At 42.7% G+C, this 16,958-nt stretch overlaps 1 protein-coding gene across 2 annotated transcripts in view; it reads left to right on the top strand.

Moving 5' to 3' along the window:
• PANK1 (pantothenate kinase 1) overlaps positions 1–16,958 on the top strand; it is an 82,855-nt gene that overhangs the window by 42,791 nt on the left and 23,106 nt on the right. For both annotated transcript variants that reach the window (XM_040362113.1, XM_040362112.1), the window contains exons 3-4: positions 6,216–6,469; positions 10,323–10,499. In XM_040362113.1, the coding sequence (XP_040218047.1) occupies positions 6,216–6,469; positions 10,323–10,499 (431 nt within the window). The remainder of the gene's footprint in view (positions 1–6,215; positions 6,470–10,322; positions 10,500–16,958) is intronic.

Genomic DNA, 16,958 nt, shown 5'->3' with positions numbered 1-16,958 from the left:
CTCCTGAAGGCAGAACTTTAGATGAGCTTTTAGTTGATCTCACTTTAGTATGTTCCTGATATTGAGTGTTTCCTATTTTTGTGTAAACCGGTTACTAGATTGGATACCAGAGCTCACCACTGTGGATGCTTCCATTGTTCTTTTCCTTATTCACACGACTAATTCTACTACTGTACTCAGGTTTCAGTTTTTAAGAGAGATAATCCCTTTAAAAGACCATAACCTGAATATGTCTCCTATTATGTGTGATATTAAAGAGGTTGTTGTTTGTAATCAATATAGGTTATGCTAGATGAGATAATAGAGCTGCAGAAAGGGTATCGCAGAACTAATGAGTTTGTTTATCAAGTGTACATGGCTGTAAAAGACAAGTGCATGTAAAATATCGCACTCAGATAAGCATTAGAAAGGTGATTGACCTCCAATACTTTTAAATGGGAAATATGTTTATGTAGGTTTAGAAATGACATAGATACATCATACACACTGATCAGCCATAACATTATGACCCCCTTACAGGTATAATGAATAATATTGATTATGTCATTACAATGGTATCTGAAAGTGGATGGGATATATTGGGCAGCAATCGAACATGTTGTCCCTGAAGTTGATGTGTTGAAAACAGAAAAAATGGGCACGTGTAAGGATTTAAGTGACTTTCACAAAGGCCAAATTGTAATGTCTAGAAAACTGGGTCAGAGCAACTCCAAACCTGCAGGTCTTGTGGAATGTTTTCGGTCTGTAGTGGTCAGAAACTACCAAAAGTGGTCCAAGGAAGGAAAACCAGCGAACCCGCAACAGAGTCATGGGTGGCCAAGGACCATTCATACACGTGGGGAGCAAAGGCTGGTCAGAACTGATAAAAGAGCTACCGTAGCTTGAAAAAGTGTCGATAGAAAGGGTTCAGAACACACAATGTATCTCAGTTTGTTGTGTGTGGGGCTGCATAGCTGCAGATTGGTCAGGGTGTCCATGCTGACCCGTGTCCACAGCCAAGAGTTCCAACATTGTACATATGAACATCAGAACTGTTCCAAGGAGTAATGGAAGAAGGTGTCTTTTTGAGGTGTTGCCTTGGCCTCCAAATTTTTCAAATCCCAATCAAATCAAACATATGTGGGATGTGCTGAAAATACAAGTCTGGTCCATGGAAGGCCCCACCTTGCAACTAATAGGGTTTAAAGCAGTGGTCTCTAAACTATGGCCCTCCAGTTGTTCAGGAACTACGATTCTCATCATGCCTAGTCATGTCTGTGAATATCAGAGTTTACAATGCCTCATGGGATATGTAGTTCCGAAACAGCTGGAGGGCCATAGTTTGAAGATCCCTGGTGTAAAGGACCTGCTACTGACGGCTTGTTGCCATATACAACAGCAAACCTTCAGGTCAGTGGAGTTTAGGCCTCGATAACAAAAACAATATTTTGTTTGGGTTCAATGTCGCACGGCCGCGCAATTATCAGTTAAAGCGACGCAGTGCTGTATCGCAAAAAGAGCTCTGGTCAGGAAGGGGGTTAATCCTTTTGGGGCAAATGTGGTTAAAAATAACAAACATGTCATACTTCCCTGCACTAGGAAATGGTTTTGCACAGAGCAGCCCAGAGCTGGTGTTCTTGCAGGACAATTGTGGCAGAACCTCACCTCATTTTTTAGGTGCCATTAAAATGAATGGCACCTGAAATGTGTTCTGTGTGATTTGTCATTCAGACCGCTTTCAAAATAGCGCTACAAATAGCGCCCTGAAACAGCGGCTCCATTCACTCCAGTGTGAAAGCCCGAGGGCTTTTACACTGGTGCGGTGCACTAGCAGGGCATCAGAAAAAGTCCTGCCAGCAGCTTCTTTGGAGCGCATAAGGAGCGGTGAACTTGCCACTCCTAAAGCGCCCCTGCCCATTGAAATCAATTGGCGGCGCTGCTGGGTGGTTTTAATCCTTTTTTGGCCACTAGCGAGGGTTAAAAGCGCCCCTCTAGCTTGCCGAATAGCGCAGCTAAAACAACGGTAAATCGCTGCTAAAAATAGCAGCATTTTACCGCTGACGCAGCTCAGTGTGAAAGGGGTCTTACACCTGTGCGTTTTTGAAATTGCGGGCATAATTGCGGCAAATCTGCCCGCTATTCAAAATGCCCAGGTGTGAATGCAGTTAAAGTGCCTGAAAAGCTCAAGAAAAATGTTTCCCTGTAAAATCAATGAACAGTACGCTTTCGTTGCAGTGAAAAAAAAATCCTGCTTGCATCATTTTTGGCGCATGTTTGGGGAGTTAAAAATAAAACGCACCAAAAACACGTGATAAGTGTGAAAGCAGCCTTAAAGTACCCCTACAGAAAATCTGTAAGGTGAATTTACATCGGACCCCCTTCCTATCACACCTTGTCCCGACACTTTCTGACAGATCGCTGCTTTATCAGTCGTGGCTTTCTCTCCTCTTAGCCTGTGGTGATAGGAAGGCTATGTGGGTTCTGATTGGTCGGCGCTGCCCATTTGATGCCGCTGACCAATATAATGCTAATATACGTACCTCCTGATGTACGTTTTAGGAGATTAAGCCGAGGGGATTCTAGCGAGTGATCGCCGGGCTCCAGATCAGTGGGACCGGGGGGGGGGGGGGATGAGGAGGGGGTCCAGTGTAAGTTCACCTTACAGATATTTCTTATCCTTTAAGGATTTTCTTTCACCACCTTCAATGACTTGCCTAAGATTCTTGTTTATTTACAGTTGTCATTGTCACTGAAGACAAGGGAACCCCTAATATTTAGTAAACATGGAACGATTGATGATTGGCTGTCCATACCAGGGAAGAAAGAATAGTGTTCATTGTCACTGTGCATTTGTATTGAGAATGACGCATTCACAATGTCGGGGTGTTGTCTACATTCATTAGAATAATCCTTTGCTTCTTATTGAAGCCCGACAGAACAGCAGTTCTTGCAGAAGCTTGTTGCATAGCAACAAAAAGAGCATGAAGGGCGAGCGAAACCGGCCTAGCTGGTTGATTGTATTTTTCTCAAGAATGACAAAGGAACGGGTTGGAAGAGATCTAAAAGGCAGCACAGTGAAATGCCAGAATGTAAAATAAAATGCGGCCACATTGCCTACAATGTACTTCTAGATGAAGAGACGTGGAATCCACCTTTTTATATTGGGTGGAAAAAGCTTGATTAGAGCAAGTCGTCTTCAAAGCGATGCTAATTGCCTTTTATTAATAATGTAGCTCATTAGCAATTCTCTTTCATTGACGGGCCGCTCTGAAGAAGTGATCTCTGCTAGTTGGGGATGTCAGTAGGTCGGTGTTCCTTGTTCTGGTTTGTTAAATGTCAGGAGACCCAGAAATGTTTCTGTAGTCATTGCATATTAAACTATTAAAGGGGTTGTAAAGGTACACTTTATTTTCCTAAATGGCTTCCTTTACCTTAGTGCAGTCCTCCTTCACTTACCTCATCCTTCCATTTTGCTTTTAAATGTTGTTATTTCTTCTGAGAAATCCTCACTTCCTGTTCTTCTGTCTGTAACTCCACACAGTAATGCAAGGCTTTCTCCCTGGTGTGGAGTGTCATGCTCGCCCCCTCCCTTGGACTACAGGAGAGTCAGGACGCTCTCTACGTTGCAGATAGAGAAAGGAGCTGTGTGTTGGTGGGCGTCCTGACTCTCCTGTAGTCCAAGGGAGGGGGCGAGCACATCACACCCCACACGGAGAAAGCCTCGCATTATGGTGTGGAGTTACAGACAGAAGAACAGGGAGTGAGGATTTCTCAGAAGAAATAAGGACATTTAAAAGCAAAATGGAAGGATGAGGTAAATGAAGGAGGACTGCACTAAGGTAAATGAAGCTATTTAGGGGGAAAAAAATTGTACCTTTACAACCCCTTTAAGAGCCGGTTCACACTGGGGCGACTCGTCCGCCTGACAAGTCGCGTCCCATTCTATTCACCAGAACCGTTCTAATAGGAGCGACACAAGTTGCTCCGACTTAGAAAAAGTTTCCTGTACGACTTCGGGGGAGACTCGGGGCGATTTGCATTGACTTCTATACAGAAGTCATTTTGCTAATCGCCTCTGAACTCCTCTTCAGGACGACTTGCCGAGTCGTCCCCGAAGTCGTGCCGCCCCAGTGTGAACCGGCTCTAAGTCTGCCTGTATGCATAAACATTCTGTCCTTATTTACGTAGCTAGTAAATACCAGTTTATCTGCCATTTCCCTGGTCTTCCTTCTTTAATGCATCTGATCTTCTGTCTCCTGCATTGCCACCATCAGTGTGCATACTCAGGTTACCCCCTATGAGAAAGCTATAAACGTCTTCATTTCTCCCTGCCCATAGATTATTATTTTCCCAGGTAGCCTTCCATTGTGACTTTCTTCAGCAGCTTGAGGGAGACTGACTGACTGTGGCTCCTCCATGAGCCGCGCTGTTATCTTTTTTTATTTGAACATAGCAGCAGCATGCTCAGTAGGTAGACACGGATTTACAAAGTTACTAATCACTATATATTACGTTAAATATCTGAAATAAAAATTGTATTTATTTTTTCTTCAAACATGTGACCACAACAGTACCAATCGGCCGTGTGCGGCCACGACCAAAGCATATGAACTTTCTACTGTGACATCTGCAGGTAGCGTCCCAAGTTGCCTGCTAGCTTCACCCACTGATCTCACAATGGGTGTGAAGGTACAAACCCAATACAACTTGATCATTACTATAAAACATTCTAAACAAAGGGCCGGTTTATTGTCCTTCCGGCCCTCCTAGAGCCTGACTTTGGCCAGTAGGAGTATACATTTTCCTGGCATCAGTGGGAGTAAACATCTGGTATTAGGGGGAGAAAGAGTACCCCATCATTGGTATCATAAGGAGAAAAAGTGCCCCATTTAGTGGTGTCAGTGGAAGAAATGGTGCTCCATTGTTGGTGTCAGATGGCAGAATAGTGTTTCTTATCAGTGGGAGGGATAGTGCCCCAAGGGCCGCATAAAGGCAAGCAATGGGCCATATCAAGCCCTCGGGCCGCAGTTTGGCGTCCACTGCTATAAAGTGTTACTAAACCAACAATGGTAAAATCAGTCTGTATATGCAGTAAAGCATGCTTGTTATACTCGCTGTGCAACCTAAGGGGTTAATCCTCTGAATTGTGTAAAAAGGCTGTTTGGCTTCTCCTGATCCTCCCATTCCACTGTCCCCAATTCATCTCCTGATATTAGAGTCTTGGGGGGACTCTGCACAAGCTTTGGTGTATATTGCTAGAGAGTTTTTTTCTTTTTTTTTCTTGGGAAGGTGCATGTGATCGGCACAGGGCCAATCGGCACTGTCCAGACAGAAGGTCAGGGGTCCTGCAGCATCATAGGACAGTCAGGGGAAAACTCCTCCTACAAGCTTTAATGTGATACTAAAGCCTTTAAGTATTTTTTTAAATAACAAACATGTTATACTTACCTGCTCTGTGCAGTGGTTTTCACAGAGCAGCCTGCATCCTCCTCTTCTGGGTCCCTCTTCTGTGCTCCTGTTGAGTGTCCCCACAGCAAGCAGCTTGCTATAGGGGCACCCAAGCTGAGCCGCAGCTATGCGTGTCCATTCAGACACAAATCCATGGTTTGGCCCTGCCCCCTCTCTATCCTGATTGGCTAACTTTGTGTCTAAGCCAATCAGGAGGGAGAGTCCCGGATGACCGAGGCACTCCTGCACATCGTTGGATAGAAATGGGGCTCAGGTAAGTATTAGGAGGTTGCTACACATATACGTTTTTTTGTATAGCATTCTCTGGTGTTTAGAATTGTCTGTCATTTAACAGAAAGAATGAGGCCATCTAAGGATAAATGTGGCTGGTGAGACAATATTGAGGTGCAGAGAACTTTCACCTGAGGTCCAAAGACTGGGTGAAGAAGAGATACAAGGTGCTTACCCAGAGTGTGTTTATTAGGTCTACTAACCCTTTATTTGGCACTACAGTCAGTTTTTGCACAATGTTTTGCTTGGTGATACAGAATCTTTTATGTTTATCAGTATTTAGCATTTCGGGATTTGCCAATAAGTGATAAATCCCAAAGTGCAGGGCAGTCGTTAATTTCATCATGTACTCTGTTTATATGTGTTATGCAATATGGAGTATGTACAGCAGATCAAAGTGCTGTCAGATAGCTCTTTGCCCTTGTATTTGGAGAAATCGTCTCCTCTGCTCTACTTACACCTGCTTATTCATTAACTTTGTTTCTCTCTCTGTCTAGATAGCTGACCTTCAGCTCCATAAACTGGATGAACTGGACTGCTTGATCCAGGGCCTTCTCTACATGGATTCAGTGGGATTTAATGGACGACCAGAGTGTTATTATTTTGAAAACCCAACCAATCCAGAGCAGTGTCTGAAGAAGCCATATTGCCTTGATAATCCTTACCCTATGTTGCTGGTTAATATAGGGTCAGGAGTCAGTATCCTTGCAGTGTATTCTAAAGACAACTATAAAAGAGTAACTGGGACCAGGTATCTAATATTTTATCTTATTGAGATATATCAAAGCATTCAAAAGTATTAGTAAGAAATAATTCCACATACATATCACACATCAATTGCTTTATGACCAGGAGAATGTTGTATTGATTCTGGTCAAATAACTTTAACAGAGTTTTTGGTGTGACAGTGACTCCCAGCTATATTAATATGCACCGATCAGCCATGGCTTTATGACCACTGACAGGTTAAAGTGGATGTAAACCCACTCTCATCCTATCTAAACTACTGCCATAGTGCTGATCTATAAGGATATAGATGCCTCCTGCATGTACCCTTACCTGTCACATGTCTCCCCTCTGTCTGTCATAAGAACTGAAAAACTGCAGATTCTGTGGGTGGATCTGTTGTCTGGAGTTCTGTGGGTGGAGACTCCACTCCCTCCTCTACACTCCCCTTGATTCAAAGAAGAAAAAAATCCAACAGATTTTGGGGGCCAACCAAACTCCTCCCTTTATCGGGGATGAGCAATTCTGACTGTACCTAAATGGACTCCGATAAGCAGATACCAAATAGATCTGTCCTGTGGTTTTCTGCTTGTATCGGTTTCAATAAGCAAATTATGCCGATATTAACAAGTGCAGCAAAGGTCCTTTTTGTTCTGCTACCATTTTATCCCAAAAAAAAGTTGGACCCTTCGATATTTGTTTAGCACTCTCATTGGCCCATACAATGGGTATTGAAAAAGAATTGCCCCGCTTTAAAAACGTACTGAAATGAAGACAGGCGCTGTTTTTGTTTTATCCAGCTGGATTTACTTGGTGCAACTTATAACATCCAAGTGAAAGATAGAACACCAACTTGCCAGAATTATTATTTTTTTATTCAAAAACAGAATGACTGAATTGGAATAAAGGATCGCCCCCTTGTGTCAGTATTTTGTTTAACCACCCTTTTCTTTAATTACAGCCTGTCAGTAGAGACATATTCCAACAAACAGATGTAAAGGCTGTAATTAAAGAATTTAGGCGGTTCAACAAAATACTGAAACAAGGGGGGTGATCCTTTTTCCAGTTCAGGGATTTAAAAAATATATATATTTCACTTGGATGTTATAAGTTGCACTTGGTAAATACAGCTGGATAAAACAAAAACTGTGTCAGTCTTCATTTCAGGCTGTAAAGCAACAAAGTGTGATTATTTTAAAGAAGGGTGATTATTTTCTATACCCACTGTATATATCAAGAATCTCCGCTCTGGATTTTTCAAGGAATGTCCCCATTTTGTGAAGTGTTGCTGAACCAGAGCAAGTTTGCCCGGTGATATTTTGATTGACCCATTGAAAACCTGCCTCTCGTGCCTCATTTTTTATTTATTTTTTTAGACCATTTTTTGTGGCTGTTAGTAATGCCCTGAATAAATCCTGAAAAAGTGCACGCCAATAGAAACCCTCATGGCATACTCCCACTTCTAAGCACTGTTGTGGGTAGACTTAAGCCTTGTACACACGATCAGTCCATCCGATGAGAACGGTCTGATGGACCGTTGTCGTCGGTTAACCGATGAAGCTGACTGATGGTCCATCGCGCCTACACACCATCAGTTAAAAAAACGATTGTGTCAGAACGCCGTGACGTAAAACACAACAACGTGCTGAAAAAACGAAGTTCAATGCTTACAAGCATGCGTCGAATTGATTCTGAGCATGCACGGGTTTTTAACCGATGGTTGTGCCTACTAACGATCGTTTTTTTCCCATCGGTTAGGAATCCATCAGTTAAATTTAAAACCAGTTGGCTTTTTTTTAACCGATGGTTAAATAACCTATGGGGCCCACACACGATTGGTTTGGACCGATGAAAACGGTGCATCAGACCGTTGTCCTCTGTTTTTTTTTTTTTTTTTTTACAATTCTTTATTTCACTTTTCTTTTTCCACATACAAAAAATATAATACAGCCATTTTGTCATAGTTTCCATTTGTAACATCCGTTAATCATCTTACACTAAATATTTTAAATTTCTACAGCCTACTCCATATCAGCCCAATCTCTCATTAGTTACAGTACTATCTTTTGCAGACCATTACTTCCTTGTGTTACCATCTTCTATGGAGTAACACGCGATAATTTCCATCTTTCTTCTCCCCCCCCCTAAACAAAAAATAAATAAAATTTCTCTCATAGTCAGCTGATGAGCTCAATCACATGTAGGAAAGAAACAAAGCTTCCATAGCATAATATTGTTCCCCCCTTTAGAAGACATGCACTTACAATGTAACATTAAAAACTGGAATATGTCAGCGGGTAGCGTAGCAGCATTACGGTTTACTGCTGCGTAATTTGCACAAGTCCATTATCTCTCTGAATGATGGGTTCACGTCAATCCTAGTAGTCGTGTAGCCTCAAACTGATGCGTTTCATCATACATCATCTGAGGGAGTTCCTTCCCGCTGACGCCAACAACGGGGCACTATTCCTTTCCAATGACTCCAACAATGGGGCACTATTCCTTCCCAATGACTCCAACAATGGGGCACTATTCCTTCCCAATGACTCCAACAATGGGGCACTGTTCCTTCCCAATGACGCCAACGGGGCACTATTCTTTCCCAATGATGCCAACAATGGGGCACTATTCCTTCCCAATGACTCCAACAATGGGGCACTATTCCTTCCCAATGACTCCAACAATGGGGCACTATTCCTTCCCAATGACTCCAACAATGGGGCACTGTTCCTTCCCAATGACGCCAACGGGCCACTATGTTTTCCCAATGACGCAAACAATGGGGCACTATGTTTTCCCAATGATGCCAACAATGGGGCACGATGTTTTCCCAATGACGCCAACAATGGGGCACTATGTTTTCCCAATGACGCCAACAATGGGGCATTATTCCTTCCCAATGATGCCAACAATGGGGCATTATTCCTTCCCAATGATGCCAACAATGGGGCATTATTCCTTCCCAATGATGCCAACAATGGGGCACTATTCCTTCCCAATGATGCCAACAATGGGGCACTATTCCTTCCCAATGATGCCAACAATGGGGCACTATTCCTTCCCAATGATGCCAACAATGGGGCACTATTCCTTCCCAATGATGCCAACAATGGGGCACCATTCCTTCCCAATGATGCCAACAATGGGGCACCATTCCTTCCCAATGATGCCAACAATGGGGCACCATTCCTTCCCAATGATGCCAACAATGGGGCACCATTCCTTCCCAATGATGCCAACAATGGGGCACTATTCCTTCCCAATGATGCCAACAATGGGGCACTATTCCTTCCCAATGATGCCAACAATGGGGCACTATTCCTTCCCAATGATGCCAACAATGGGGCACTATTCCTTCCCAATGACGCCAACAATGGGGCACTATTCCTTCCCAATGACGCCAACAACGGGGCACTATTTTCTTCCCACTGATGCCAACAACAATGGGGCACTATTCCTTCCCACTAACGCCAACAACAATGGGGCACTATTACTTCCCACTAATGCCAACAACAGGACACTATTCCTCCTCCACCTAACCACATCAGTGCTATGTAATTTTTTTACTCCCACAGTCCGGTCCCCTTAAAGTTTGAAGGACATTGAACTGGCCCTTTGTTTAGAAAGTTGGAGACCCCTGTCATAATGCATTGTTTACACCTGCACTGTTCTTTGTGTGTTTTTTGAGGTCCCCATAACCTTGAATTGTTGTGTCCATTTATTTCTTCAGAATCGACTGAGCCCTACAAAGTTGGACAAATATTTCTAGCCTATTGATATATATATATATTTTTATTATTATTATTTTTTTACTTTGTACCAATACAGCTAGCATTCTATTATTATTTAGTCAAATTTTTGTTTCCCAATCTTTTCAGTCTGGGAGGAGGAACATTCCTTGGCCTATGCTGCTTGCTGACGGGTTGTGAAACATTCGAGGAGGCTTTGGAAATGGCTGCTAAAGGAGACAGCACAAATGTCGATAAACTTGTGAAAGACATCTATGGTGGGGACTATGAACGCTTCAGTCTTCAGGGCTCTGCTGTCGCCTCTAGGTAATTATTATACAGTAACACTAGTTGTTGATGCAAGAAATGTGGTGAAACATTTTAAGGCCAAGTTCACGCTTGCTTCTCTGAAAATATCTCCATGGTGTGAACAGTAAGCTTTTCTTCAAAGCATTTGCAGAGCTTTTTAGCGAGCTTTAAAAACTATAATTCAGCTGCCGTTTTGAAGTGTTAAATACAGATTACTAGGATACTTTCACTTCAAACAGGCTATCTAGCAGACTTCATTTTTACTTGAGACTTGTTGAAAGCTTGCTGAAGCCTGCTAGCAGCTTGTTTAAAGTGACAGTCAGCACTCCCATTAAGATCTGTGATTAACATTTCCAAACAGGAGCTGCAGTGTACTTTTAGGCCCCTTATACATGGGGTGTTTAGGCAATGTGTGTTTGATCCCGGTGCTTTTGTGCAACAGGGAGGCACAGGTAAAGCATTCAGCCTTTACAAGGTCTGTGACCAGCTGAAATGCATTGCAGCAGCTCAACACTGTACTAGGTGGTGCTCATGCTTAAGGCCCCTAAGCGTTCAAGGATGTTTGCCTGGAACAAAGGTATTCTGGGCCAGATTCACGTAGAAGTGCGGCGGCGTAACGTATCGTAGATACGTTACACCGCCGCAAATTTTCATCGCAAGTGCCTGATTCACAAAGCACTTGCAATGAAAACCTACGCTGGCGGCCTCCGGCGTAAGCCCGCGTAATTCAAATGGGCGTGTGCCATTTAAATTAGTGACGTAATTTTTTTGAACGTCGACGTGCGTAGCGTACTTCCGTATTCCCGGACGTCTTACGCAAGAAGGAAAAAATTTCAAATTTCGACGCGGGAACGACGGCCATACTTTATACAGCACATACGTGTGCTGTGTAAAGTTAGGGCACCAAAAACGACTAACTTTGCGACGGGAAACTAGACTAGCAGCGACGTAGCGAACGTGGAAAACCGTTGTGGATTGCCGTAACTCCTAATTTGCATACCCGACGCTGGTTTACGACGCAAACTCCCCCCAGCGGCGGCCGCGGTACTGCATCCTAAGATCCAACAGTGTAAAACAATTACACCTGTCGGATCTTCTGGCTATCTATGCGTAACTGATTCTATGAATCAGCCGTATAGATACTCTGAGAGATACGACGGAGTATCTGAGATACGACGGAGTATCTGAGATACGACGGAGTATCTGAGATACTCCGTCGTATCTCCTTTGTGAATCTGGCCCTCTGTGTTCTGGGCATATGTCCCTGAATGCATAGGGACCTAAACGTGAGTGGAAAAAAGTACCGCTCATCGCTAGCTACGAGTAAGCATCTATCCATGATGTGAAACATGTTAGCCTTTTTGTCCCCTGTGTCCACTTCCTACCATTGATTGCAGTGTTGCATGAATTTTTGGATGTCATACAGCTTTGGATTTTATCCTTTGTTCATTTTGTTTCAATAAATCGCCTATCAGAGTGCGGCAGTCCAGGATCATTTATTTTTTCCACGGATCTAAACGTGAGTGTCACTCATGTATATGGCTGCTTGAAGCTTGTCAAAAGTTTCATAAAAGCTTTCTGTGTACAAATGCCTGTGTGAACTAGGTCTATCTAAAAGGGCTGAAAACTTTTACAAACATGTTTGTAAGGGCTTGTTTACCCTTGCAGTCAGGCAATAGGCAGTTGAGCCACAGTTTTCCTGCCCCTCCTTAGGATGCACAGGCAGCTTGACAGTGTTGTACACATGCTGCAAGCATGGCAAAAATGATTCAACCTGTTTTGTTCATTGGGCAGTAACGCTACTGAACACAACCCATTCAAGTGAATAGGGCCATGCCTCAACAGCATTCAGTGACTTTGTTTATGGCACAGTGGTGCTGGCATTCCAGGGTAAAACAGGTGGTGTGGTGGCAACATATCGCTTACTCACTGCCTGTTAGATGCCTCTGAAAAGCTATACACAGCAAATGTCTTTTCAGAGGGGTGGCATGGTTCTGCCACAATTGTATATAACACAGTGTAACATAATGTAATTCGTAAGCACTGACGTACAACATATACTGTGACTGTTGATATGCCAGCTGTTTAAAATAGAACATTGGTCACAGCAAATTCGGTCACAGTACTGCCAGTCTTAGCAGTTCAATAAGGACAGAACCATACATGCATGCATATATTTATTGAAAGGGTAATGGCAACAATAGTTTAGGAATACAAAAAACATTATATAGCATAGTCTACATAGCATCTTTGTGCTGTGAGTAATAACCAAGAGGAGCATAAAGCTCCATGTACACTAACAGCTCCTAAACTTGAGTTTAGGAGCTTTTGGATTTTTTTTGGCAAAGCTCCTAAAACTCAACTCCATAAAAGTCTGTGTCCCTGTACACAAAGGCTTTATGGATCGTTTTGGAGCTGCTGCGTTTAGGGGAGGTTCAACCACGTTCAGCATAGGAACGCTTTGACCACCGGCTGCAAAATCGCGGTTTTCATGCTTCAAGTGCACATGAAGCCTGAAGCTATAGGTGCAAAATACAGAAAAGAGGTTTCTCTTTAAGATTTCAGGACTGATTCTCAATTACATTTTAATTTAACCACTTAAGACCCGGACCAATATGCAGGTTAAGAACCTTGCCCCTTTTTGCGATTCGGCACTGCGTCGCTTTTACTGACAATTGCGCGGTCGTGCGACGTGGCTCCCAAACAAAATTGGCGTCCTTTTTTTCCCACAAATAGAACTTTCTTTTGGTGGTATTTGATCACCTCTGCGGTTTTTATTTTTTGCGCTATAAACAAAAATAGAGCCACAATTTTGAAAAAAATTCAATATTTTTTACTTTTTTGCTATAATAAATAAACCCCAAAAATATATAAAAAAATGTTTTTTTTCCCCTCAGTTTAGGCCGATACGTATTATTCTACCTATTTTTGGTATAAAAAAAATCGCAATAAGCGTTTAACGATTGGTTTATGCAAAATTTATAGCGTTTACAAAATAGGGGATAGTTTTATGGCATTTTTATTAATATTTTTTTTTTTACTACTAATGGCGGCGATCAGCGTTTTTTTTTTTTTTTGTGACTGCGACATTATGGCGGACACATCGGACAATTTTGACCCATTGTTGGGACCATTGTCATTTTCACAGCAAAAAGTGCTATAAAAATGCATTGATTACTGTGAAAATGACAATTGCAGTTTAGGAGTTAACCACTAGGGGGCGCTGTGGGGGTTAAGTGTGACCTCATATGTGTTTCTAACTGTAGGGGGGCAGGGCTGGACGTGTGACATCATTGATCGTTTTTCCCTATATCAGGGAACAGACGATCAATGACACTGCCACTGTGAAGAACGGGGAAGGTGCGTTTTACACATACCTCTCTCGTTCTTTAGCTCCTATGACTGATCGCGGGTCACCGGCGGTGATCGGGTCCCGCGGCCGCGGAGCTTCGAACCGGGTCACATGCACGCGACCCACGGCTGGGCTCTTAAAGGCGACGTACATGTACGTGCCTGTGCCCAGCCGTGCCATTCTGCCGAAGTATATCGGCGTTAGGCGGTCCTTAAGTGGTTAAATATGTCTGTTTTGGGCATTCTTTTATAAGGATGCATCCTATAAACTTGAAATTTGGAATTATAGGGTCCATACAAGTGGGGGGGAGGTCCTGAGGCAGATCCAGAAAAGTTTTTTGATCTTGGAACACCCAGGAGGATGCTGGAGTCTGTAGCTGGGGGAAAAAGGAGTCCTGGGGCAACCTGCTCAGTTTGTTTGCAAAAACCCTGTAAGATTAAGTAGTATGATAATGACAGGTTTTATGAGAAACACGGGTAACCAAACACATTTGTCACAGTGGCCTCAGGGTAGGTGTGGTCCAACAGTCACTTAGCCACTGCCAGAATACCTCAGCCTACGTCTCAACAGAAACAAAGCAATTTGTCTTCTCATATTGTGCTGGAACAAGAAATTAAAGATGATGTACAGGCAAAGCTCATTTTTCTGTACTTCTGTGAATCACAGGAGTGCAATTTTTTTCTGCACTCCTGTGACCGGTTTTCAGCCGACAGTGGGCTCAGGCCCACTGTCAGCTGATGTCACAGAGCTGTTTCAGGCTGCAGAAAGATCGTAACCATGTGGTCGGGAGCCATCCAGGAACCTGGGCCGAAAAAGCTGGCTCAGGCCCCGAGAGCCTGAGCCAGCTGCTCCTGCCCCATACACAGCCCAGCACTTCTGTGAGCGGGGGCAGAGCAGACAGCGGTGACTGACAGTCACCACTCTCTGCTCATGGAACACTGAGAACTGAGCGATCAGCGGTCTGTAATTGCTTAGTTCTCAGTCTTGAAGCCGGTGGGGAACAAATGCAGAATCGAGTCAAAGTTGCATTCACCTAGGTAAGTATGATTTCTAAAAAAAATCCAATATTTCGCTCTTAAACTGACAAATTGCAGCACACAAAAAGGGGGTAGGCAGTATTTCAATGGAAAGATGTTAAGGTTGTGGGAACGAGTGTTCCCACTTGCGATTTTGGAAGCTTGATTTACATGTGCTTCTGTGTGTCGTCGTGCATAGGGCAGTCCATTGACCCTGAATAAAAAAATGAAATGGTCACACACTGGAAATCCAAACTTGCTTGATTGTAATCTTTATTGTCAAAAAGTGCAGTTGACGCGTTTCACGAGTGTGTAGCTTGCAACATCACAACATCGATAATACTCACCAGGCAGGCTATTTTAAGGTGATTACCTACCACCTGTCTCAGGCAGTACATTGTGCAAAAATAGAATATTTCAACTGACATGTTTAAAAACATTTCATGGATTAAAAAACAGACAACCACTGACAAACCAACAAGAATACAAACAAAATATCAATACATCTATTTGACTAAAGAGAAATAAGAAAGAAAAAAATAAAAAAAATAAAAATAAAAAAAATAATTTAGCGTTTTCTATACCCCCCCCCCCCCCCCCCCCCTAAAAAAACAACCCAATAAATATACAAACACACATACTGTATGTGCATAATAGATATATACATGGTAAATGGGCATTAAAAAAGCGACATGCTGGACCAATAGATCGCAATCAGTATTGAAGTTCAAAAATTGCAATAACTTATAAACTGAACTACAAAAAAGGTTTAAACCATTTTAGAGAAATATCCCTTATAAAATAACTAATACTAGTTAAATTGTGAAAATGTGCAATATCCCATTCATAATAAATTCCAAAGGGTATACATGTCTTAAAATGGAATATCCAAAAAAAACTCTCCCTTACACGGGAGCTTGAATACATCCGATACTCTTTTTGGTACCTGAATCCTCTCCAAAACCTGTACCCCCCCCCCCCCCCCCCAGTTGTATTGCTGCCATTGTGGTACTGATTGAAATGTCGCATTCTTCGCAATACAGTACTGTATAAATGTTCTTGGAACCTATCTCTGAGTCTCCTAGTCGTACGTGCGATATATTGCACATTGCAAGATTTGCATGTGACAATATATATGACCAGGTTTTTCTTTTCAGGGGGAACTCGGTTCCACCACCTCTGGCTTAGACACTTTGGTGCCTGCTCACCATAATCACTTGTAAACACAGAAGTCTGGTTTCTGTGTTTACAAGTGACAGCTCTGCAATCTGTGTGTAACCCCCTGAACTCTGCACTCTGTATGTAATGCAATCCTGGTATTTAATTCCCCTTTAAGACCCTTCTACTGTTTGTGAAATCTGAACGGGGTCATGGTTGAGTTCCTGCACCTACTTTCTGAGAAAAAAACCTCCTGCATATGACGTACTGTGTGTTGCACGGTTTAATCTGATGTGTTTTTGCATTTGAAAAAGAACGTACCGTATCACCCTTAATAATATGATTGCAACATGAACCTCCTTTAGCCCCACCACATCCATAGTTGCCCTTGAAATGCAACCAGGTAGTGGACCTGATAGTGGCAAGATCAAAAAGGCTAGGAGACAGAATTTCCCAAAGTAGGTGCACATCTGGAAATAAAATTAATTTTATCTTTGAGGGGATCCGCACAGATCCTATCCTCAAAGAGAATGTTCCTAATGTCATGGAATTCCTTGCTGAACGATGTACTGAAAGTGGGTCTCTGCTTTAATAAATGTTTTTTTCTTTTTAACACTCTCTACATCCTGACTTTGTTTAAAGTTCTGTCCTTTTCTTGGGATTAGCAATAGCACGGGCTCTGTCCAGCATATGTCGCCCGACATTTCAATCAGTACCCCAATGGCAGCAATACAACTGTGGGGGGGTACAGGTTTTGGAGAGGATTTAGGTACCAAAAAGAGAAGGGGATGTATTCAAGCTCCCCTGTAAGGGAAAGGTTTTTTGAACATTCAATTTTAAGACATGTATCCCTTTTGGAATGAATTATGAATGGGATATTACACATTTTCACAATTTCTTACTTTTTTTTTTCCCCCATTCATGTTTCCTTGCTTCCACCTTAGTTGACAC

Source organism: Rana temporaria, chromosome 8, assembly GCF_905171775.1.
Source record: "Rana temporaria chromosome 8, aRanTem1.1, whole genome shotgun sequence".
NCBI classification, from domain to species: domain Eukaryota; kingdom Metazoa; phylum Chordata; class Amphibia; order Anura; family Ranidae; genus Rana; species Rana temporaria.
Note: the sequence above shows the minus strand (reverse complement) of the source record. Positions and strands in the feature narration are given on the sequence as shown.